This window comes from Rhinichthys klamathensis, unplaced genomic scaffold, assembly GCF_029890125.1.
Source record: "Rhinichthys klamathensis goyatoka isolate OS25496 unplaced genomic scaffold, OSU_Roscu_1.1 h1tg000249l_1, whole genome shotgun sequence".
Taxonomy (NCBI): domain Eukaryota; kingdom Metazoa; phylum Chordata; class Actinopteri; order Cypriniformes; family Leuciscidae; genus Rhinichthys; species Rhinichthys klamathensis.
In genome coordinates, this window is record NW_026606771.1 from 2,628,981 (window position 1) to 2,655,000 (window position 26,020).

General features: G+C 40.6%; 1 protein-coding gene across 1 annotated transcript in view; it reads right to left on the reverse strand.

Annotated features, from left to right (window-relative positions):
• syn2b (synapsin IIb) overlaps positions 1 to 26,020 on the reverse strand; it is a 136,066-nt gene that overhangs the window by 16,509 nt on the left and 93,537 nt on the right. The window contains exons 6-9 of the mRNA XM_056266551.1: positions 22,114 to 22,176; positions 3,933 to 4,075; positions 2,488 to 2,562; positions 1,825 to 1,927 (exon numbers count right to left, since the gene is read on the reverse strand). Coding sequence (XP_056122526.1) covers positions 1,825 to 1,927; positions 2,488 to 2,562; positions 3,933 to 4,075; positions 22,114 to 22,176 — 384 coding nt within the window. The remainder of the gene's footprint in view (positions 1 to 1,824; positions 1,928 to 2,487; positions 2,563 to 3,932; positions 4,076 to 22,113; positions 22,177 to 26,020) is intronic.

Sequence of the window (26,020 nt, forward strand, 5' to 3'; positions counted from 1 at the left end):
CTCTCTCTCTCTCTCTCTCTCGCTCTTCCCACTCCATTCCTTCTCACCTGTTTGCTATCACAATTAGCGCGCTTTCTGATTGAGACCGTACCTGTTCCTTTTTGTGCTCGTCTTTCATGCTATTTAGTGCCTCCCTGTTTCTGGCTTCTTTGCCAGATTTCTGTTGTATGCTTCTAGCTAATGTTCAGATCTCTCGTCTGTTCTACACCTTTTCTAGAAGCCGTTTGCCTTGTCTTGTCTGGTCGGATCTGTTTTGTGGTGTTGGTCTCACCTGTTCTCTCTCCTGCTGCACGTGAGTTAACCGTCTAGACACTGTCTGTGGTGCTAAATGTATCGACTGGAGCTGATTCACTCATCGCTGCCTTCCCGCTGCGAGCACAAGACGTCTGCCAGTAACTGAAGACTTTCTCCTTTGTTTAATACCTATTTTGCTCCGGATCTGCATCACCTTTTTCCTGTGATCAGCAGTCTGCCTTAGTTTCTTTGTGACTCAATAAATATTACTGATCTGCACCTTTGCATTTGGGTCCTCTCTCCGTTTCGTGGCCCCTGAGGTCTGGGAGGAAATTCTTTCGGGCAAGAAATACGGCCAACATCTCTAGGCGGTTGATGTGCCAGGAGAGATGATGGTCCCCCCATAGACCCTGATTCGAGCGTCCTTCTAGGATCGGTCCCCAGCCCGTGAGAGAGGCATCTGTCGTTAGCGTCTTGCGACGACACGGGGGCCTGGGACAGGAACCAAGGTTTCTTCCACATTACCAGGGCATGTAGGCTTTGCCACGTAACCCTAATAATGCGAAAGGGGTTGCCCCTTGGGGAAAACCCTTTGGTCCTGAGCCTCCACTGCAAGGGTCTCATGTACAGCAGGCCAAAAGGTTTCACGTTGGACGCTGCTGCCATCAAACCCAACAGTCTCTGAAACTGTTTGACAGTGAATGACTGGCCTAGCTTTATTCTTTTCACATGATAGGTGTGCCCGCATCAACATAGAATCCCAAACCACACCTAGAAAAGGGGTCCTCTGTAGTGGAGAAAGCACTCTCTTCTTGGAGTTTAACCGTAACCTCAGCTCTCTCAGTCTGAAGTCGCCCCGAGCCTTGGGGAACACGAGCCTGAGCGTCCTCGCGGAAGAACGCCAGGCGGGATGGGAGCGTCCGCATGGGAAGCTCATCACAGTGCCCTCGAGTGCTGACCGTACATGCTCCTCACCCAAACAAACAACACACAGAACATGTGTGTGTGTCCATTAGTTAAATAGGCAGGGGTGCACACACAGTCTGAACTGCTGCTGCTTACTCGCCATATTTTCTGATATATACTGTATGTGACAAAACAACACCAAATAGACAATGACAGTACCACACAGAGCGCTTGTGAAGACACAGAAGCTAGTGCTGCTCTGTTTGGGCAGGCTTTAGTTTCCCGGTTCGTGACGTCACCAACCTCTGACGTTCAGCCTCACCATTGGACTGATTTCACATGTGCTTCAAGACATCATCACGCATATAATTAACGCTTATAATACTAATTAAACACTTCAGTCTGCCGTTGAACTGAGCGTTCCCTTAGCGTCAATCGACGCAGTGCGAGTTGCCTTGAAAGGGAACTGTCGCAATGTCTGACTCAGATTCCCAACAATAGATTTGTCATGGATTTATGTGGTTTTTTTTGGAAAACCTCACAAAACAAACACTCTCACTGTGGTAAAACGCCTCCTCATGTGATCCTTATAATACTAGTTAAACACTTCAGTCTGGCGTTGAACTGAAACTCTCAGCTCACATGCAGTGATCTCGAGGTCGATAAATGAACGCTCGCTCTCACCTCAGTGATATAATCCTTCCCGTCTTTCCCATGTATGGCTTTAACAGCACAGATGTCCAGACCTCCGAAGACATCGGCACAGGCGTCCACCCACAGCTTATATCTACAGGAGAGAAGATCACATATCTATCTATGATATCTACAGGAGAGAAGATCACATATCTATCTATAGAGAAGATCACATATCTATCTATTATATCTACAGGAGAGAAGATCACAAGCTCTCAGTTTCACAATTCAATTGTATCTCTATCCTCTTATGTGCAATTCCATCATAGAGGTTTAACTCGGAGCTCAAGCCTCCTCCAAGGACAGCAAGCCATGTTAGTTCACTATTGACCTTCAAGGTTGAATATGCAGGCGAACTAGTGAAATGTACATTCATGCATATGGCGGATGCTTTTATCCAAAGCGACTTGCATTGCATTCAAAATACAACATTTCTTTTTTACCAGCCTTTCAAACACATGCAAGCGCCACAACCGACTACACAATGGAACAAAACTCACTGTCCGTCTGTGAGTTATACTCCAAGATCTTTTGATTGCAAACCTGGTGGAGTCTGTGAAAGCCTGTCTGTGTGTGTGTGTGTGTGTGTGTGTGTGTGTGTGTGTGTGTGTGTGTGTGTGTGTGTGTGTGTGTGTGTGTGTGTGGTGTACTCACTTGTCAGTCATGGCCACTTGCTCCAGCATGGCAGAGCCAGTGTTTGACTTCCAGTTGCCAGAGATAGATGTTCTCCTGTGAATTATAATCATTAATCACGTCACATTCAGTGTGCGTTAGATCTAGCCAACCATTATCACAGCAACGACTAATGTATGACTTCAGAAGATTTTACACAACATGTACAGACTGTTATTATGACATTTTCATGATAATTTTGCATTCTTTTTGAAGCTTGAAGGCTCAAGACCAAAAAAGTAAATGATACATCTAGTCCTGGCAACTGTGATTCCAATGCCTGTCCCGAACTGTAATGGACAAACTTCACGAATAACCAGGTATGCTTGACCATTCTGTCCTTTTTAGGCTCACATCTCGTAACAATGTTTAGATGCCTTTGGTCGGTGTTCAGTTCATATTTCATTCGATCCACACCAGAGTTGAAGCGGATTGAGACCCAGAGCAATCGCACCAGAGTTTGTTTTGATGAAACCAATCCTTCCCATAGTCAACACACCCTAAACGCATCTGTAGTTGCCAACCTGGAGATCGTACTGTACATCCATGATTAAAAAGCTACAAAAACATGTAGATCAAATGAAGCAGTTTTCTCCTTCCGATTTTTGGTCTCGACAAGCTTGCCTATTCGGACAGTAATTGTTTCTCATGGGGTCGTACGGTATTTTCAACATTTACAGGGTTAATCGGTGATATTATTGCCGTCTGAATCCAGAATGTCAGTGTTTTTCTTCCTCCACCCGCGTACAAATCCCCGGCCGAATCTCCTACTGTTTTCTGACAAACACCAAGCTCTGAATCCACATTTCTGGGTTTACAAGAAGAGATCACTTCAAAACTCACTGTTTAAATCCTTTTTGATCTCTGACGAACACCGTACATACGATAACTGTCGCGCTTCACTGTAATCTGCATGCATTTTAAAGATGTACACTTTTATTACTGAAATGCTGGAAAGTATCGACAAGAACAATATTTCACCTCAGCGAACAAAAAGGAGAAAGAGAAAAAAGCACGTAAACATTTGAAATGGGCCGTTATTGTGACAGCGATATATATGATACAATTTTAAATGTATTTTTACAGACGTCCACATGAGAAACAATATCTGAACAGGGCGTACGATGGTCTACACACAGGAGCTGAATCCTGAGGGAAATTTTTTTAAGCATAGCTCCATCTGCATGAGTGTTAATATTCAAATGATTTACACCAACTAAATATCATTATGATCAGTCATTGCTCATTTGTATTCGTAAAGGTAGAACCAGGTTGTACACATAGTGTGTGTTGCTGGAAGGATCAGGAAAATCTGCACCAATGGTTCTCAGCCAGAGGGCCAAAAATAAAGGTTCTGGCTTTGATGGCCGGGTCAAGCTGGCCTGAGCATCAGTTCACGGACCGGGAGAATGTGATCGTGGACTTACATGTAGGCTTTGTAGTCCGAGCCGATCTTCTGGACCCTGATGTCATATTTGGCGTGGATGAAAGGCTCAGTGGTTGTGTATGTCTGAGTGATGGCCACGACACTTGCGATGTCCTGGAAGTCACTGTGATTGTCAACTTTCACCTGCCAGGGTTCAAATGTTATTAATGTCAAGTCAAGTCAGCTTTATTTATACAGTGCTTTTTACAACACAGAGAGTTTCAAAGCAGCTTTACAGAGATAATAGGAAAATAATGCAACAAAGTTTGTTTCCAGAAGAAAATAGCATCACAGTCCAGCTTCACTTACTGAAGTGAGGGTTCATTTTTGTTAAAAAAGTTATTAATTTAGTTAATTTATACATGTATATATATATATATATATATATATATATATATATATATATATATATATAGCCATTCTGGAGAAAACTGTGATGTCATCGTCCAACTATAATGTGATTACTGAAATGTTATTTTCATGTATTCTCTAATATCTGTATTTGATATCTGAATGCAGTGCTTGCTCATTTAGCCCGGCTTCCAGAGATGAAATATGGACTTGTTATGTGTTTGAGAAAGGTCTTCAACGTGTGAAACACACAGGGGTCATTAAAACCAATAGTTTAAAGGAACATTTCTTTGTTAAAGTCTTAATTTCCAGTCAGACTAAAGTGTAGCTCTCCTTGAGAGAAAGAACGCATTATCTTGATGTTTTGAGAGGACTCTCCTGTTTATAGTTAGAGCCTGGCCGAATCCAACCTTGGCAAAGCTGTGTGTCGGTGTGTGTGCGTTGGTGCGACCGGATTATGAGGACAAAAACCATGGATACATACCGACTCTATGAGGACATACCGTAACTACGAGGACAGCACTAGTGTCCTCATAAGTCGAGCAGTGTAGAAAGGCTTATCAGGCTGCGCCTAACCACCTCCCGCTTTTTCTCAATATGTCCTTATAAATCCGTTGTACCCGTTTTTCAGTGTGTGCCAGAGTATGCTCAGAGTGTATAATCTCCCTCTATGTGAAATTCGACGCTACTGCAGTATCATACACATTTCATACACCCAGACCACGCCCAAGCGCGATTCATTGGTGGAACGCTGGAATCCTCGTCAGTGATTGGCTGCTGGAATCCTCGTCAGTGATTGGCTGCATTTCACATCCGTCAAAGTCAGCGCGCCTGCGCCTCTGATCTTCTATCGCAGACGTGTGGTGTGACCGTGTGATTAATCAGAAGATTAATCATCATCATGAAAGATTAATTAGCAGAATTCGAGCGAAGTTGACGAGCTACAGTGGGAGATTTTCACTTTATCACGAGGAAGGTAAGTGCGTTTATTTATATATTCTACCTTTATGGAGTTAAGTGTCATGAGTCAGACAGTTTTTAATAACGTTAGTTACATTACTTTAAACGTGGCCACTAAACGTGCTAATATAAATCCATAAGCAGTTGGATACTACAGTATTAGTATTAGTTGATGAAAGATACATCTCCATGGATGCTTGAGAGAATTAATTTACATTTTGAAATAAATCAAATCTATGTTGTCATCGTGATGACTGGTAAAGTTGAGTGGATGAATTTACAGTTTAATACAGTAAGATACAGAAATATATTAAATAAACAGAAACGAGACTAATGTAAAAGTATACTTTCATTAATGTAACGTTACTGTCATTAGAATGACTTGCCAAAATTATCTGGTTGATTCATTTTAGGGCTGGATATTAGCAGACATTTTATGATTCCATTCAATTTTAATTCACGTGCTTTCGATTCTATTTCCAATTCGATTTTACATTTATTATTTTAATGTAAATCAGGTGTAATACATGTAACATTTTCTAAAACTTTCTCTCTATAGTTAATTTTTCTAAGTAACGAGTTTAGCTTCATTTGATCTGAGGCGCCACATTAAAGAGTGATAAAATGGTATTAAAATGGACTGAATTTGAAATCGGAGACTGTTTCTTATCAAAAGTAACAAGCCTCAAAACCTCACTGATCAACTATTTCTGTGTAAAATGTTGTATTTATTGATATAGACTACAGTCTGACAATAATGTACTGTATATAAAGCATATCTATCTATCTATCTATCTATCTATCTATCTGTCTATATATATATATATATAGGCCTATATATTTATATATTTATAAATACATACTAATTATGTTGTCTGGAATGTTTTCAGTCAACATGTTAAGAAAGAAGAGAATAAAACCTGAGCAGGATGCAAAAGAACACATATTGTCGGGCAAAGACAAAGCCTTCATTGAGGGACGACAAATCAACACCACAAGGCAATTTGACTATGTTCAGACTGCAGGCAAATCAAATCATAAAGTAGGCATGCACTTGTAAGAATGAAAAGTAGGCCTATTGCTGGCAGTCTGGACATGATCTTTCACATTCACACATTTTACCCTTGGGTAAGCCGCTCATTTTCATAAAGGTTAAGAGATGAAAAAAAAAACTTTAAACAATTTTTTTATAATTATTATTTTAAAATAAATACATAAAACTATGTATACAGAGAATAGTGTAACCAAAATCAACTAGTAGGCTATATCACAGTGAAAGCCAATGCTTGATTATTTTTTTTATTTCCTGCACCTCATATTACATTACACAGTTTTACAGGATTTAACTCTTTAAAAGGATAGGTTGGTTAGCTGTGTAACATATAGGTGCACTTGGATTCATGTTTTATTTGTATTATTAGCCTATATATTATTTTGCCCTTTCAGGGAGAGGTGTGTTTGCACTTGAGCACATTGAACCATCCACCTTTGTTGTTGAATACCGTGGGATTCTCTCTCAAAGTAAACATGTTAAAGATGTTCAAGGCAACTACTTGTTTGACTTCACATGGAATGGAACACGTTATTGGTAAGCTGGCTGTTTCTTTTTTGGTTTATTTATTTTTGGTTCATATTCAGAGCAAACTAGTTGCATGTCATTCTAATAAAAACAGTTATAATTATGATTTATTATTATTACTATTATTATTACAATATAGGGCTGCACGATTTGGGGAAAATGTCATTCTGATTATTGAGGTCAATATTGCAATTGGAATATGCGATTGCGATATAATAAACAAATGGTTTCATGAGTCAACTTGCTTGGTTCTAAAGCAAAATGCACACACAGATTAGTGATAATTCTGAAATGTGTATTTCTCAACTCAAACTAGCAACAACAACTAAATGATTGATAACATCTAAGCCATTGATGTCTGGATAAAAATTAATCCACCCCCATTTAAAACATTAATTATAGCCATCCAACATTACAGTGATTCCATCATTACAATTGAAAGCTATAATTTTTTTAAAAACATTTATTAGACGTCAAAAAATATAACAGCTTTTAATTTAAGTGAACTTCAAATAATCCTCACATAAACCCATTATAAATGACATGTCATATTTACCTGTGCCCTTCCTGTCTAACAGGTATGCAGAAATTTAATAAAGTTATCAAACAGTCTGCGACTCTGCGCTGCATAAATAATAAATAGACTAATCCTTATTAAAGCTACATAAGTTCTTTAGTCAAGAGCAGTGAGTAATTTTCTCTGTCCCCTTTGTTCTGTGATTAACTTTACTGACAGAAAGCTTTGGCTGCTGGCCCTTTAAGAGCAGCCGCTGCTGACAGAGACACGGATCTCACATGCGCCTCATCCTCTCACAACTCTATACGTCCATCATAAGACTGCTCTTATGTTATGAAGATACTCGACAAACGACATTTTGGCATAATTGTGTGTGTTGTTGTTCGTTCAAGCGCGAAAGAGAACTGTATTCTGGCGCGTGTCTTTCTGTGAGTCACAGTCGGACATTCAGCGCGCTCTCTTTTGACTTGTCTCGCATGAATGGTTTTAAGCAATCGCATGAGAGCATTATCATGTAACACTAGCCAAAGGATGACAAATAATAACAGATGCTGCGTTAATTGCGTTAACAGCCCATTGTTTATTTTACATAAAATCGCAGCATTTTGCGCCATATAATCGCACAGGCTTGACATCGCGATTGCGATTGCGATAAGATTAATCGTGCCGCACTATTACAATAGCAGATTTGCTAGGGTTCTCATAACATTAGGAACTTATTAGTTAGTGATAATCAATAACATGGTTATTGTTCAACTGGGGTATTATTTTTTTACCTTAAGTGGATCATCTGACTTATTAAATTCTTAGGAAGTCAAGTTAACTTTCACAATGTGTATTTGAATATAGGTTAAATAGGCCAAGGTTAGCCTAACCCAAATGTTCAGTTAGAACCGTATGTTTCAGTGTGTGTCTATGTTTTAAGTTTCTTACTGCACTATTTTTATCACAGCATAGATGCAACAAAAGAGGACGGTGGAGGAATGATGATGACAAAAATCCAAATTGCAAAGTCAAGACAATCATTGTTGACGGAAGGCCACTCCTGTGTCTGTTTAGTATAAGACATATCTTTCCAGATGAGGAGGTCACATACAACTATGGGGATTCCTCTTGGCCTTCGCGTTTAAGGGTGAGTCTCTTAAAGACTTTATCACTGAAAGTCAACCATGTTCTGTATTTCATGAATGTTAGTTTTTTATATGATGCAGATTATTAAAAAAAATTCTGCACGTCTGCTTTGTGCATGACGGAGCCATGAAAGGGACACTAGATATTTAGTCTTTGGTTGATACTAGAATTAGTTGCGGTGACCGATTGGCAAGCATCCTTGCCTCAGTGTTGTACCTGTCTTTCTCATAATTACAGGAATTGTGTGACGAGACATCAGTGGCTGTGACTGAATGCAGTGTGAATCCTTCCTCATCAGTGAAAGAGAAAGTAAGTGAGCGCATGTTCCTTCATTGTTTTCTTCTCTTTGACACAGGCAATGTTAAGTGTAGGATGGTTGGGCATCATGCTAGACTGGTTGACGTGGACTGTCGTCTTAAAGACGCTGTTGTGACGTCTCAAATTCGAGTAAAATGTACATTGCTCGGTTCATTCATTTTCATAACTCGTGCGTTGGGGGATGGGCATGACACTGACCTGAAATATAAGGACAGTTCTCCACTACGAGGACCATCATGTCAGGGTTAGGGTTTGTGGAAAAGATGTTGCTTTGGGTACAGTTGGTACTCAAGAATAATACTTTTACCGCCGCCGCCCCCGCGGCGGTAAAATTCGGATGTGTATTTGCTGCCTTTTACCGCTAAGAGGCGCTACAATCAAGGTGTCAGTTTATTCTCTCTATTGCGTAATCTACCGCCGCGCCGCGACTCATTCAGAGCGATTGAAAGCTGGTAACAGATGAATTCAAGTGAAACATTGTAGTTAAACGAATTCATAATCACAATACTGAAATTAAATTGAATAAATAGTGAAAACATTACAACATAAAACATTGCAACAGAAATATATTAGGCTATCAATGAGGGTCTGGAAGAGCATAAGACGTAATTTAATAGCGTTCAGACGGTAGCTCAGTGGTTAACGCAACAACATGAGCCTCACGGAGCTTCAAGCGATCCGAGATCGAATCTCAATGTAGCCAACTCATCTCAATGTTGGCCGACTTCATTTATGTTTTACCGTTCTTGATGCTTAAATAGGTAACTGTTTATTAGCGAGTTCATTAACTGTTTATTTATTTAAAGTCAAGCGTTTTGTTTAATTATCAATGCCACATTAACGTAAATTTGCTACATTCCATGTCCGCTGCACGACAAAGCTGATGAGGGAAATGAAAATAAATAAAAAAAGAAAGCTGATCGTGTCAGAAAATGAAAATAATGAAGCTCGTCTTTCATCTGCTAAATTATTGTTTTGTGAATCATTCACGAAATTGAGTTGACTGACAGTGAGTGATACCTGGCCATAGCAACGGGAGAAATTTTTCAAAACAGATCCATACATTGAACAAATCAGAAAAGACTGATTTTGTTGACTTGACAGACTAACTAAATAGTATTACTTTCAATATAAAAACAAATGAAAATGTAAAAGAACACTACAATTAATTAAGTTTGAAACCCATCGCAAATTTTGAAGAATGTAAGAAACACAGAATCTTATTCTTGCAACATTTTAAATTTGTATTGTCAAAGGAATTTCAGCTAAATTAAACAATTAAAACAGTACAAAACGAAAATAGTCCAAAGCCACATAAATTAAGAACATGCGTTTTTCTTTGCCTGTCTCTCGCGCTGGATCTCTTTTTAGCAAGTTTATTTTGTCTCCCTCCCTCCCTCCAAAAAAAAAAAAAACTGTAACAAATTATTTAGCCTTTGTTGCTTCAAAGACAAAGCATGCCTTGTTGAATTCACCTTACAATAAAACGAGGTTGATCGCGAATTAAAGAGCTCTGTATCTGCTGTGGCATGAATGTGTTTAGTCAACAGTTAATGTTTAGATAATGCCAGATTGTTGACAATCATACACAGTGCTCAAACATTCTAAAACTTGAATTTTAGAATGTTGAAACAACTGGATTGAACACTTTAATTTAAATTTTGTGTGAAAACTTTAAATACAAAAAATAAACTACAATATTTATAATTTAATAAGATATAGGGCCTACATTTGGACACACGAGAGATTTATAAGAATTTAGCCTTTGCCTGCAGGCTGGCTATCCGACATCTCCATATGAAAGAGGAACATTAACACCTATTGTGCCGATAAAGCCACTGTCCCTCCAACCCCCCCACAGGCTCTCTGAGACTGACTTACAACAAAAAGAAGTCGCAATTCACACTTAAACCGCTATTCTAGCATTAGACTATTAAAGTGTTGATAATGAAGGAATTAAATAATGTAAGCTACATGTAGTGATATTTTTTGTCATGAAACTTTATTACTAAATATTTCATTTCAATAATTCATTCAAATTCAATAAGTTGTTCTTTTTTATTCAAATAAACCTCGAACCACAGTGCTTCGTTGTGCTGCTGTTAAACTAAATAACATTTATAGAATAATTATGAACTTAAATGAAACAATATAGCAACATTTCGACAAAAAATTATTTGATTTGCTTTTACATTTTAATTCAGGGCGATTTAGCCTACATTTAATTAGAGCGAGATTTTCCCCCTTGTCCTTTCCTCGTTGGGAAGCGCTCACATCATAGCTAAACATGTTTGAGTAGATCATCTGTACCTCTCAGTTTCAGATGGATTACAAAATCAGATAACATTTATTAAATATTTAGACAATTAAAGGCTTTAGACATAGCCGATTTCTTATCGTGACTGAGCTGAGGCAAGTGGCTATCGGTTCATTTTTGTGACGCGCAGTTCCCGGAGACAGAGACGAGACGACAGCTAAAATGTTGTTAGCCTAATATGAATAGAAGTTTACAGTTTTGAACGATGTAGGCAAAAAATACGGAGTAGCCTATTAAGCTATTTTAGCTGTTATGAGAAAAATAAATCCAAATGAACGCGCCGCCGCGTTTGTCGAACTCTAATTCAACATGCCAGAATAAAACCCGACTTTAGAACAATAGCGCCACTCGGCGTGGTGTGCCAAAACACTTAATTATAAACTTCAATATTTCATTCAAAATAATCTCAAAACGCTTTGTGACCTTTTGGAAAAGCCGTGCATAGGGCCTACATTAAGGCCACTGGAACTAATGAACAACTGAAACGCTGGTTTTGATTTTATTGTTTGTCGTTTAAACGTGCCTGTTGCATATTTCTATTTTATATATTGTATATGGTATATTGGTGAAGTAGCCTATAACCTATAGGGAATCCCAAAAATTTATATAGGCTATAGCTATTTATAAATTACGATTGGTATTATTATACAGATGTAAAGTCATTCTGTTGGATACTATTTGTTCCAGTGTAAAATGGAAATGCTTGGCAATTTTATTTTATAAATATAAGCAAAAACTATATGGTGTAACAGAGTTTTAGAACTAGACAAATCTCTCTGCATTAATAATCGGATATAAAATGCATTAATAGGCTAATATAAAATTTACAAAAGTACCAAGTTTGTTCGGGATTTGAACCCGTGTCATCTAAATGATCGAACCGTAAGTTCTTCCACTCGGCCATGATTTTACTCTTTGTGAAATGACCAAACGTTTGTTTCTCCAGTGTGTTCGTTCACATGAGCGAGAAAACGTTTTATCGTTAGCATATTGTAGACCTTTTACAGTTTAAAAAAAGATGATATCTTATCTGTATGACCAAAAATTACGGAGTAGGCTAGCCTTTTAAGTTCTTTTAGCTGTAATGAGAAAAAAATTAATTCAAGTGAAAGCGCCGCCGCGTTTGTCGAACTCTAGTTCAACATGCCAGAATAAAACCCAATTTTAGAACAATGCTTAGCGCCACTCGGTGTGCCAAAACACTTAATTATAAACAATCAATATTTCGTTCAAAAACATCTCAAAACGCTTTGTGACATTCTGAAAAGCCGTGAATGTATTAAGGCCACTGGAACCAGGATCGTAGCTGAAACGCGCTGCATGTTATCTCTCAATACAGGAGCAGAAGCGCCAGTTCAGATTGTATCGTTTGTTGTTTAAACGTGCGTGTTGCATATTTTTAAAAATATATAATATATGTGATATGGTCTATTGGTAAATTAGGCTATAGCATTGATTACTGTGGAGGGGGGAAATCCCCCACCAGCAAATCGCACCTTGTTACACAACCATGTTTTTAAAAACTCTTTCTGTAGCCTATATGGAACCCCATGAAGTTTTTTTTTCTATTTTTTTTAACATAACTGCTTTTGAAATTACGATTGGAATTATACAGATTGATATAAATTAAGTCAATCTGTTGGATAATATTTGTTCCTTTGTGTAAAATGGAATCGGTTCATTCATTTTCATAACTCGTGCGTTGGGGGATGGGCATGACACTGACCTGAAATATAAGGACAGTTCTCCACTACGAGGACCATCATGTCAGGGTTAGGGTTTGTGGAAAAGATGTTGCTTTGGGTATGTGTCGGCTGCTTCTTTATTGTGGGTAAGCTGTAGACCCAATATGCACTCTTTTCAATCTGGATATGCTTTGTGACTTTCAGTCACAGAGACGTAAACTGTTAAGGCCCATTCACACCACACTCTGGAATGAAAGTTGTGCTATGTTCAATATATGTTGATTTAATAAATAATTTTTGTTATAGTGCCACCATGAAGTTCACAGTGCTGTTATTTCCAGTTTGGATTCTTGTGAAGATTGCAGTGGACCTGTGTCAAGTCGAAAATGGCTTGGCCTTACATGCAAATGTCAGTATCTGCATCATTGTTAGAAACCCAGTCATACTATTGAATGGTCGTGCAACACTCTCTCTCATTTTCCCCTGAGACGAGAGAAATCCGCTATTTACCCTTTTCACTTCCTCCTAAAATCGTCATTTTACGTCATTGTAGGAGGAAGTGTAAGAGGGGGGGATTTCTGTAAAGACTACAAGCTCTAGTTCCCACCCTTTCAAACCCGCCCATAGGGGGTTGGACCTAATGCGCTAAAGCCTAGTTCACACTACATGATTTTAAAACGTCGGGCTGAACTGTGCGGTTCACACTACATGACTTGCTCTCTGTGAAATCAGGAGTGTTCAAGTTGTTGAGCTGTTCACACCACACGACACAACGTGATTGATCCGCAACAGGAGGTAACGCACTACACGAGTTGACAACAACTCTGTCACCCAACGATTCAATCTTGTCTACAAACCACGTTTTGTCACAAAAAATCACGCGATAAAACGAACCGGAAATGACGCGAAATATCACGCGCGCTAATACCCAGCGAAGAAGACGAAAACCCATGCCTTGCTCTGATTGGAGCAACCCATGCCTTGCTCTGATTGGAGCAACCCATGCCTTGCTCTGATTGGAGCAACCCATGCCTTGCTCTGATTGGAGCAACCCATGCCTTGCTCTGATTGGCTGTAGCTAATGACATCACTGAGGTTGAGTCGGGCGACAGCTCTGGATATCTAGCATGCTAAATATTTTTCTGGGCTCGGCGACGCGTCTGCGAGGCGTCAGCGAGCGTCTTTGATGCGTTGTTGGCTCTTTCATACTAACAGATTGGCGAGCGTCCATCGTCCGCTAATCCCCCGCGATTTGCACGCGATAACACCCTGACCTGTCGGCGAGCTCAACGATTTGCAAATCGGGCTTAAATCGGGCTTATAATCCTGTAGTGTGAACTAGGCTTAACAGACACATCACAGATCAGTGCCGTGCGTTTGATTTCACCGGCAGAAACTTTTTCATTCCAGCGGTGCCAATTTCTACTGTACGATATCGAGATAAAAGCCGGAAGGAGGAAACTTTCACGGTGAAACTAAGTCGTAGCTTTCCTTGCTGTGCTGTGGATCGTTAATCGAAACCTAGAGGACTATGGGCGCGCGCGCCGCTGTGTGAGAAATAAATAAATAAAAGTGGAACGCAGTGTGTGTGTTAAGCTCACCCTACGGTTTTGATATTTGCACTAATAAAGTGTGTAAACATTCGCTCGTTATGGATGAACAAGACAGTGAAAAACGGACGGTAAAAATGACTGAGAAAGCTGTGGAAGAACACAAGTCCAGACAACTTCATGCACGCAGGTATAAGCTATCTCAGCTAACGAGCATGATAAAGCAAATAATTAGTTCGCAAAGTAACTCTTCACTAGAAATTGTGTGAAATGATTTCCAGGCGGTAGGTAGTGGGAGTGGCCTGCGGAGCTGAGCATTGCAATGCATTATGGGGATTGTTGTCTACAATCCACAAGCACTAAAAAGTCATTTTCTGCCTTTTATCGGCCAAGAAGGACCCAAATTAGAAATGTATGCTACTATTCTACTACATATATGACCCACTTTCAATACATATTCATGTCTCAACCGGTGGAATTACCCTTTAAACAGAAAAAAGAAGAAAAAAAACACCATTATTAACCGGTTAATGGTCATTTCAAGTAATCGTTTCTGGTTTTTCCCCAGTTTTTGTTTTCATTCTTTGAACTGGTTCAGAGCCCTCATATTTACATAATAATAATAATAATAATAATTATATATATATTATATATACCTGTTTGCTGTGTAGAGAAGATGAATAGTGTGTTGCTTTTTTTCCCTTAGAAAAAACAAAAATGGGCCTGGGTGAGGCTGACAGCTCCACAGGTATGTGTATGCGCATATATTTTAGATATTTATTTGAGAAAAAGGATACATGTTGATTTTATTTTTTATCTTCCACAGTAATTCAGTGTAAAGTGGTCCTTTTCATGTTACACAGGACCAGAGACTAGTTTTCCCTGTGTGCTTATCTGCTGATATTTCACATGGTCCGAAACTGTTTGGATCGTAGGGCTGGAATACATTTTAATTCTTGCTTTTTACCCCTCAGGAAAAAGCCAAATGAATCAGGATGAAACTGAGAACTCCATAGGTATTTAAACATTTGGGTATATTAAAGTTATTCCATGTATATACATATAGGTGTATAGGTATACATATGTGTATGTATATGTTTGTTTGTTTGTTTGTTTGTTTGTTTTACAGGGACCAAATTGAGGAGAATTGCGAAAAGGCCATGGAGCCCAAATGAAGTGAATGCTGTCATGAAACATTTCAGAGTCCATATTTCTAAGGGACACCTTGCAACAAAGGCAGAGTGTGAGCAGTGCAAGACTGCAGAGGACCCTGTTCTGAGAGAAAGAATGGCCCAAAATATAAGGGATTTCGTGAGGAACCGAGGTTTGATGTTGAAAAAGAAATCTTCTTAGAGTTCTTCGAGAGATCAGTGTCGCCTTCCATTAAAGGTTGTATCAGCGATTTCAGGCCCAAAAAAGGCCCAAATATAAATGATCACATTCATCTAATTTTTCCTAACGATCCGCTAGCTGCCCGCTCCATAAGCATGCCGTCCAAAAACCGTGTCTCTGTAGGCAGCCTAGGCTCTGAGATCTGCACACAAAAGGTGGGGGTGTTGTGGTTTGAGATTTTGCGGTGATTGGTTGGAACTGTCGGTGATTGGTTGGAACACTGTTTATTTTGGTTTTGAGTGGTTGGTGAAACCCATTGTTTTTGTGTGCAGATCTCAGAGCCTAGGCTGCCTACAGAGATGCGTTTTTTGGACGGCATGCTTATGGAGCGGGCAGCTAGCGGATCGTTAGGAAAAATTAGATGAATGTGATCATTTATATTTGGGCCTGAAATCGCTGATACAACCTTTAATGTCTGTGGGTTTTGTTCTCTAAAGTGTTGTTGGGCCAGAAGAGTGTTCAAGACATCCTTTTATTTACTTTTATTAAAACACTGTTTTGAAAGAAATGTACAAATACATGCATTTACTGGAAGGCAATTTAATTTGGTTTTATTTCCAGTGTGTTGCTGCGGTCATTTTGAGGCACACTCCCTCATGCACTTTAGTCCCATAATGGTTAGAGATGCACCAATTACAATTTTCTAGGCCGATTCCGATTTTTCCGAGTTTGACCTGCCGATACCGATTTTAGCCGATTCCGATTTCATTTTTTCTAACCACTTTACAGCACACACAAATATTTATTTTCTATTTTTTTATTTTTATAAAACACCATATACTTCTACCCAAACTGAATAATAAAAACAAGTTTAAATGGGTGAATTTTCTATAAATATTTTTGAGTCTTCTTCATTTTCTTTTCTGACATAGCCTACTCCAGTTCTTGTTAAAACACACTAGACATGCAAATTCTGTGCATTTTGGGCACTTTTTGTGTGAAATCATATTTATTTTGCCCATCAAAAAAAGTGTGCTTTCACTTTAATTGAGTGTGAGCAGCGCAGCAAAAATAGACTCTGCGCCGAAACCGCTTCACTGCTGCTCACGCGACGCTCCTGCTTGACGCTCTGCTCCCGCTCCCAGTGTGATGCATTCACTGGTTAACATGCACGCCGAAAAAAATACACGCCTCTCACGCTTGCGGTGTGAAACGGACGTAATTCACGAGGTTTTCTACATGTGCGTTCCGTGTGCACGTGTGATGCTGATGTTAATCATGCGGCGCCCGAGTGCGTTTGACCGGTATAAAATCGGCATATGTCAGACTGACCGGCCGATCACGTGAAAATCGCCCAATTCCGGTCCCAAGCCGATCAATCTGTGCATCTCTAATAATGGCCTTATTAGATCTCAGTTGTTGAGCCTTTTTTTACCATTTGCAAAATAAAAATTGCCCTTTCAGTTTAATTTTGTTAGTTTTTATTGGCTGTCTAGTTGCATTTCTTCATCTAATTGCCCTTTAACTAGTCTTCTATGAAGTGTAAAACTTGCTGATTTTTGATCACTGAATTTTCTCCAACCAGGTTCATTTTGCACCACATGTGTATATGTTGGTTGATATAGCAACAGCACATTGTAGCACTATTTCCTTAGGTGTGCGTATTACTTTTACAGGTTTAGTGGCAGCAAAAAGATGCACAATAATTTGTGAATTCACTCTTTAATGTAGAATAGTTGATTTGGTTTAGTATGGTTAACTCTAATACAGGTACTCCTGCTATGTGTGGAGTTAATAGTGATGTCCATTTAAACCCAGTTTGTCCTCATAATCAAGGGTTAGTTAGGTGTTTGTGTGTGTTTGAGAGTGTGTGAGTGAGGTCCAGTTAAACCCAGTTTGTCCTCCATAATCAAGGGTTAGTTAGGTGTTTGTGTGTGTTTGAGAGTGTGTGTGAGTGAGGTCCAGTTAAACCCAAAATGTCCTCATAATCAAGGGTTAGTTAGGTTTTTGAGAGTGTGTGTTTGAGTGAGGTCCAGTTAAACCCAAAATGTCCTCATAATCCAGGGTTAGTTAGGTGTTTGTGTGTGTTTGAGAGTGTGTGTGAGTGAGGTCCAGTTAAACCCAAAATGTCCTCATAATCAAGGGTTAGTTAGGTGTTTGTGTGTGTTTGAGAGTGTGTGTGAGTGAGGTCCAGTTAAACCCAAAATGTCCTCATAATCCAGGGTTAGTTAGGTGTTTGTGTGTGTTTGAGAGTGTGTGTGAGTGAGGTCCAGTTAAACCCAAAATGTCCTCATAATCAAGGGTTAGTTAGGTGTTTGTGTGTGTTTGAGAGTGTGTGTGAGTGAGGTCCAGTTAAACCCAAAATGTCCTCATAATCAAGGGTTAGTTAGGTGTTTGTGTGTGTTTGAGAGTGTGTGTGAGTGAGGTCCAGTTAAACCCAAAATGTCCTCATAATCAAGGGTTAGTTAGGGTTGTGTGTGTTTGAGAGTGTGTGTGAGTGAGGTCCAGTTAAACCCAAAATGTCCTCATAATCAAGGGTTAGTTAGGTGTTTGTGTGTGTTTGAGAGTGTGTGTGAGTGAGGTCCAGTTAAACCCAAAATGTCCTCATAATCAAGGGTTAGTTAGGTGTTTGTGTGTGTTTGAGAGTGTGTGTGAGTGAGGTCCAGTTAAACCCAAAATGTCCTCATAATCCAGGGTTAGTTAGGGTTGTGTGTGTTTGAGAGTGTGTGTGAGTGAGGTCCAGTTAAACCCAAAATGTCCCCATAATCAAGGGTTAGGTAGGGTTGTGTGTGTTTGAGAGTGTGTGTGAGTGAGGTCCAGTTAAACCCAAAATGTCCCCATAATCAAGGGTTAGGTAGGGTTGTGTGTGTTTGAGAGTGTGTGTGAGTGAGGTCCAGTTAAACCCAAAATGTCCCCATAATCAAGGGTTAGGTAGGGTTGTGTGTGTGTGTATGCATGATTCATATGGTTACTGATGTCCAGTTAAACCCAAATGGTCAGGAATGTTCATTTAGATACTAATAACAAGTCTTGAACAATCTTCTCTTTTTACATTAAAGGTGCCCTTGAATGTTTTGTATTATTATTTTATAATGTTTCCTGGGTTACCCTTATAATGTTAGTATGTTTTTTTTAGATAAAAAATAATCATAATTTAGAAATAAATGGCATTTTTCCTAGCCTGCTTTTAGCCTCTGATTTGAACGCTCTGTTTGAAGGGGCGTGTCTCTGTTGGATTCAGTGTAACCGCGGCCACTGCTGTGATTGGCTGTGGGATTCAGTGTAACCGCGGCCACTGCTGTGATTGGCTGCTGTGGGATTCAGTGTAACCGCGGCCACTGCTGTGATTGGCTGCTGTGGGATTCAGTGTAACCGCGGCCACTGCTGTGATTGGCTGACATGCTTGCATATGAAATAGCAACGCATTACATGTGAAACTCTCTCCCGAATACTTTTACTACTGCTATTATACGTTTTTACTATAACAGCTATCGAGATTAACGAATCGTGAGATGTTTTTAAAGTATTTAGATCTATTCCCATCACATAAAATGTTGCCGTGATGAGCATTGAGCAGATGACTGTGTGTTGATCGCGAGAATGAAGATCTTATCATTGCAAAGCAGTTTCTGCACTCTCTCTAATGCTTTCACCAATGCAAACATGATGATGTAAATACAGTAAGAGCTTCGTTGTGCAGTGTAACGTGCTTCATTGATTTCATAACGAGTTTGGCAAGTGTCCAGATAAACTCACGCTGTGTGGAAAGAGTGTTCTTTGATCGCTTTCTGTATATAATTTGTTCACAATTTAAAAACGATTATTTTCATCCTACTAAAAGAAACGATGTGAAGCTGATATTTTAGTCACTGGCTTGACTTACTGATGCATAAACAGTATTGAACGATTTTGAGAGAAAGATTACCTGTCTGAACTTGAACAATTACACATCAGAAAGTGTTGCTTGGTAGCTCGATCCGAGGCCAGCTCTGTATTGGCCCAAGTTGAGGAAACAGTCGGTGAAATGTTTGGAAATTTCCAGACAAAATAAAATTAACCCATTGTTTCTTCAGAGGCTCAGATGAAGGAACTAAAAAATACTTTTGTGTTCATGTGTTTACCACACTGAGCAACTGCCATGCTTCGGCTGCGCAGTTCCGCCTGGCATTGAGGGCTGGCATTATGCAAATATTTGGAGGCGTACATATTAATGATCCCGACTATTGCGTCACAGTCGGTATTGTGTGGAGAACCGACCGTTTTTCAGGGGTGTTTTTCATAAACGTGAATTAAATGAGAACGCGAAAACAGTCCAGTTTGAGATTCACTCTATGTCATGTCCATGCACTGAACTCTTGTTATTTGACTATACCAAGGTAAATTCAATTTTGAATTATAGGTCACCTTTAACAAAACCCAAACCCAATCAACTGGAAATATTTAGCTTTATTCAAAACTATCTTTAGACAAAACTTCTTAATCTAATGAATAAATTAAGACTGACATTCAAGGTTCAATTATGAAAAATATTTGTGGGTGAATGCATTTGTCAGTGATGGTTAAATAGTAAACTCTCCTTTTGGTTTTTTAATTTCTTAATTTTTAAAGCTAAAATATTTCCGTATTTCACTTTCCTTCTTCTCTCTTTGCTCTTCACTCACTTCACACCTGCTAAATCTCACATTACAAACTCAGGTTAGTTTTCTGAAATCTCTCTTAAAGTTTAAGCCAGGTTGAACAATTGCTGATAATTTCTTGTTTTGTTTTTCTATATGCTGGTATTGAAACAAACTTAAGTGATGCGGCACTCTCATGGGTAAAGTTAGTCCAGGTTATACCAGGTTAGTCCTCATAATTAAGGGTTAGGTGTGTGTGTGTGTATGTGTGAGATGTCCAGATAAACCAGGGTTGTCCTCATAATTAAGGGTCAGGTGTGTGTGTGTGTATGTATGTGAGTGATGTCCAGATAAACCAGGGTAGTCCTCATAAATCATAATTAAATCAGGAAACGCCCACTCCTGCCCTGTCCTTACAGTGCTTTAGTTTGTCAGGTCTTCATATTACCAGACTGTTTCATTAGAATTAAATTCTGAGCAGTCAGCTTTTTACCCCATGCCATAAGGAGCAGTTTAATATTTATTATTAATCTCTATGACAAAGGGAAAGGTGGGTCCCCATAAACCAGGATGGAACTTTTTAGGGGAAAAAGTCTTTATAAACCACCCGTACCAGTATGTGTGTGTGTGTTAGTCTTCTTGATTGGAGGTTAAGGAACCACAGGCATTATTGGAGATTGACTGAGTTGTTGTTCTGGATAAGTTGGTGCTCAGCAACCCAAATCTGCGACCTGGAAGGTCACGACGTGCCTCACTTCAGGGTCCGAGTGTCAGCCGCATAATCATGGAGATATGCTTCCGTCTATCTGTGTATGTGTGGACCATTACTGTGTTTATCTATTTCTTAGCCAATCAGAAACTGCAACCTGAAGCAAGGACGTAGCTTAGACCTGGGTGAAGGGTATGTGTGTGTGTGTGTGTGTGTGTGTGTGTGTGTGTGTGTGTGTGTGTGTGTGTGTGTGTGTGTGTGTGTGTGTGTGTGTGTGTGTGTGTGTGTGTGTGTGTGTGTGTGTGTGTGTGTGTGTGTGTGTGTTGTGTAGGGTATAACTGCTGTGTGTATGTGTGTGTGGCGAAGGGTATAACTGCTGTGTGTGTGTGTGTGGCGAAGGGTATAACTGCTGTGTGTGTGTGTGTGTGTGTGTGTGTGGCGAAGGGTATAACTGCTGTGTGTGTGTGTGTGTGTGTGTGTGTGTGTGTGTGTGTGTGTGTGTGTGTGGCGAAGGGTATAACTGCTGTGTGTGTGTGTGTGTGTGTGTGTGTGTGTGTGTGTGTGTGTGTGTGTGTGTGTGTGTGTGTGTGTAGGGTATAACTGGTGTGTGTGTGTGTGTGTGTGTGTGTGTGTGGTGTAGGGTATAACTGGTGTGTGTGTGTGTGGTGTAGGCAGGGTATAACTGCTGTGATCTTTGTAACTGTAACTCCTGTGTGAGTCTATAAAGCTGAACTTCTGCTGATGAAACTGCAAACTATCTTCAGTAAATCTTTTCTTTAACGTATTATAATTCTGACTCCGGGGCTTCATTCACAATATCTGGTTCTGGGTCTTTGACTGTAAAACCCCTTACAGTGTCAATGCGGGCAGATCAATATTATTGTTGAATATGAAATGAAATGTTAAATTTAATGTCCCCAACTAAGCAAGCCAAAAGCCAATGAGCTGAAAGATAAAACCGTATTACAATAGAGACATTAATGAAAGCCGTCTTAGACATGGTCTCACAGTCCAGCGCTAGGTAAAGGTGAAGTGTGTATGTCTGTGAAATAAGATAATAAATTAATTCTAAATATTAATATAAACTATAATAGTGTAAATAAAATGAGACTGGTACCTTCCCCATCCCAGAATGGGCATGTCCGATCTTCACCACCACAGGGAATGTTGGCATAGAGATCTGAAACGCAGGTGCATTGTTTTCATTATTTACTTTCTTTAATGCTTTATCCATATTTGCTTTATTTACTGAGATCCAGGAACTGGTCGTTGCGCATAAGAAGACGTCATTAAACGTTTTCAACACGCTTCAGAATAACAGCACACCCAAAGAAATGACTGATGAGGAATAGACAGCAACAGGAACTTTAATACTATACCTCACCCTCATATAAAAACATATATTGGAAATTTATATTTACAGTTTTTTTTATTCGCTTTGGTACTATTTTCATAAGTAAGGTGTACATTTTCAAAACTCTTGGTGCTAATATCACAACAGATCATCAAAAGTGCACTTTTTTCAAACATTTCATCATGTTTTCAATTGTGTTAGTACAATTCACAAAATCACAAAGTATCCTTTTCACAACACAAAATAAGTGTTTCATCTACATTATTGTTTCATTCATAGTAACTGCCTTTCATAAAGCTTTTACTATCAAACTTTTGATTTGCATCTCTTTTTGTTCAGTTTAATACAGTTGTCTATTATTTAATCCAACTGATCTTAATAGTTAATCAATGAATCATTTGGTAAACCTATAGATTTTCATTTCAGCAATATACAGTATGGAATTTTGAGAACTACAGAAATAAAATGTGCGTTTGTACGAACATATAAATTATGTGTAACCACACATGATGAATACTCGTTATTGCTAATTGATTTCCCATAGTGGTAACCACAATTGGTTACTATATATAAAAGTGCGGGTGTAAACACTGGCCATTTCTTTCAACATGGAGCAGGATAGACAGCAATGAATAGGAAGAGCTCGTGGACAAGGGATCCATCAGAGAGGTGGGCATGGGCACCAACAGAGGTCAGCGAGGTGGGCATGGGCACCAACAGAGGTCAGAGAGGTGGGCATGGGCACCAACAGAGGTCAGAGAGGTGGGCATGGGCACCAACAGAGGTCAGCGAGGTGGGCATGGGCACCAACAGAGGTCAGAGAGGTGGGCATGGGCACCAACAGAGGTCAGAGAGGTGGGCATGGGCACCAACAGAGGTCAGAGAGGTGGGCATGGGGCCCGTCAAAGGGTTGGTCATCAGAGAGAGGGAGGCAGAACTGTTGTCTAATGAAGTCCGGGCCATCATCGTTGATCATGTGGTGAACAGAGGCCTTACTATGGCAGAGGCTGCCAGATTAGTTGATCCAAATCTAAAAAGATCAACTGTCAATTCTATGTTCAACTAAGGGCTGAGTATGTTCAGGTACAGCACTATATATTGTATTACTGTTACTATTTGATGCATCACTTACGTCATATGTATATTGGAACAACACTGTTAAAAGAGCTAACCAAAATATATTTTTTAGAGGGTTGTGGTGCTTTATGGAACATCATCGGCCAACGGGCCACAGTCCAAGTGCCTGGACAACGTGGAGGAAACATCTCCATGTGCGCAGCTATCTCTGAAGATGGTGTCGTAGGACATTACTTGGCTTCTATAATGCTGCACATCTTATTGAGTTTCTCAATTACAGTAAATTGAGCCGGCCTGTCAAGGTGAAGGGGTCACCTATGTAATTGTGTGGGACAATGTCAGGTTCCACCAATCAGAGGTAGTTCAAGCATGGTTTCAGGCCCATCCCCGATTCATGACCCTCTACCTGCCTCCATACTCTCCTTTCCTCAACCCTATTGAGGAATTTCTTTCAGCATGGAGGTGGAAGGTCTATGATCGCCAACCCCTGGAGCGTGCCACCCTCCTTCAGGCCATGGATGATGCATGTGATGACATCAGTGTACTGTAGACCAATGTCAAGCATGGATTCGTCACGCCAAAAGGTTTTTTCCAAGGTGCATGAACAATGATAACATTCATTGTGATGTGGACGAGAATCTATGGCCAAATGCTCAAGACAGGCTTGATCCAAATTACAGTAATGTAATAGGTGCACTAAATGTTATTGTTTTGTTCTTATTTAGTTACATTTCATTATAGAAAGTATAGGCCTACCTTATATCTGAAAAATAAAAACTAATTTGCCCAAATGATTGTAGAGGATGTCTTCATTGATCCTTCACTTGATTACACATATGATGGATATTTTGGAAATTATAGATTATGTAAATGTTGGGTAATGTAAGTGTATTGCCTTATGTGAAAACTGTGTAATCTGTCTTTTATAGCTACTTGTAGCAATGTTCAGGGAAGAAGGAGGCGGGAACCGGCGGACAATCAAAATAAAACTTTATTTTAAATGAAATAAACACAATACCTGCCAGCAGTCCCTCACGGAACTGCTGGCTACCCAAAATAAAATATAACTACCTGCCAGCAGCCCCTCACGGACGACTGCTGGCTACCAAAATAAAATAAAACAAAACACAAACAAAAAGCAGGCCTGTTCCTCTCTCGCTCATACACTTCGTCGCTCCCCCTTTATGCTTCCGCTCCTCCGTGAGAGATGCGAGACCGGTGTGCTTCAGGTGCTGCTCATTAGCAATCGCACCACCGGCCTCGCGACGTTCTCTCACGTCCCTCGGCCGTCCTGCTCACCACATACCCCCATCACCCCTCACAGGCCGGGGGGTACACCCGAGACTGTGCCTACTCCCCCCCCCCCCCCCCCCCAGCGGCGGCGATCCCTGGGGGTATGGATCGACAAGCCGAGGGAAACGGAGACGGACGCATGAAGAGCGACAGATCGAGAGAGGGGAGAGAGGAAAAAAAAAACTTGGTCCGGTTCCCACAACGCGCTGCCATCTTCTCCCTCACCAGCTGGGCGATCTCCTCCGCGGTGCCCGGCGGCGACGCTGGATGGCCCTCGGTGGACGCCTCGACGCTCGCCCGCCCCCGGTGGACCGCGACGGCTCCTCTGGTGCCTTGGGCAGACGGCAGGAGTCCCCCGCTCCCTGCTCCTCCCCTTCACTGGCGGATGACAGCAGGCTCCGGCCCACGGCAAGCGGCGGTGACTCCTCCTCTCCCTCCCGGAAGGGCCGTCCCTCCATTCACAGGCTGTCGGCGGCGAGCTCGGGCGTCCCACCGGCAACTCACCCCAGCGCCCCGCCTCGAGCGTCCATGGCTGCGAGTCCCCCGCTCCCTGCTCCTCCCCTTCTACGGCGGACGGCAACAGGCTCCGGACCGCGGCGGCGACTCGCGCACCATGCTCGATGGCACCGCGGATTCCCCACAGCGGCGAGGACCCTCGGACAGCGCGTTCCTCCCTCTTCCCGGGTTTCGGCACCAGTGTAGCAATGTTCAGGGAAGAAGGAGGCGGGAACCGGAGGACAATCAAAATAAAACTTTATTTTAAATGAAATAAACACAATACCTGCCAGCAGTCCCTCACGGAACTGCTGGCTACCCAAAATAAAATATAACTACCTGCCAGCAGCCCCTCACGGACGATTGCTGGCTACCAAAATAAAATAAAACAAAACACAAACAAAAAGCAGGCCTGTTCCTCTCTCGCTCATACACTTCGTCGCTCCCCCTTTATGCTTCCGCTCCTCCGTGAGAGATGCGAGACCGGTGTGCTTCACAGGTGCTGCTCATTAGCAATCGCACCACCGGCCTCGCGACGTTCTCTCACGTCCCTCGGCCGTCCTGCTCACCACACTACTGTAGCATATTAATTTCAGCACTTCTAAGGCTGATTTGAAACATGTATCTTGCATTGTTTGCTGTTGTATGAACTGATTGTTAAAAGTACTAAACTGAAAGAAGATCATACTGTTGTGTTTCGGTGATTAAACCAAATGTTCTCATTACATATTACAACAATCTTGTGTTTGAAACAATGATTATGTGGACTGAAAACATGTGCAACTGACTGAAAGCATGACATCAG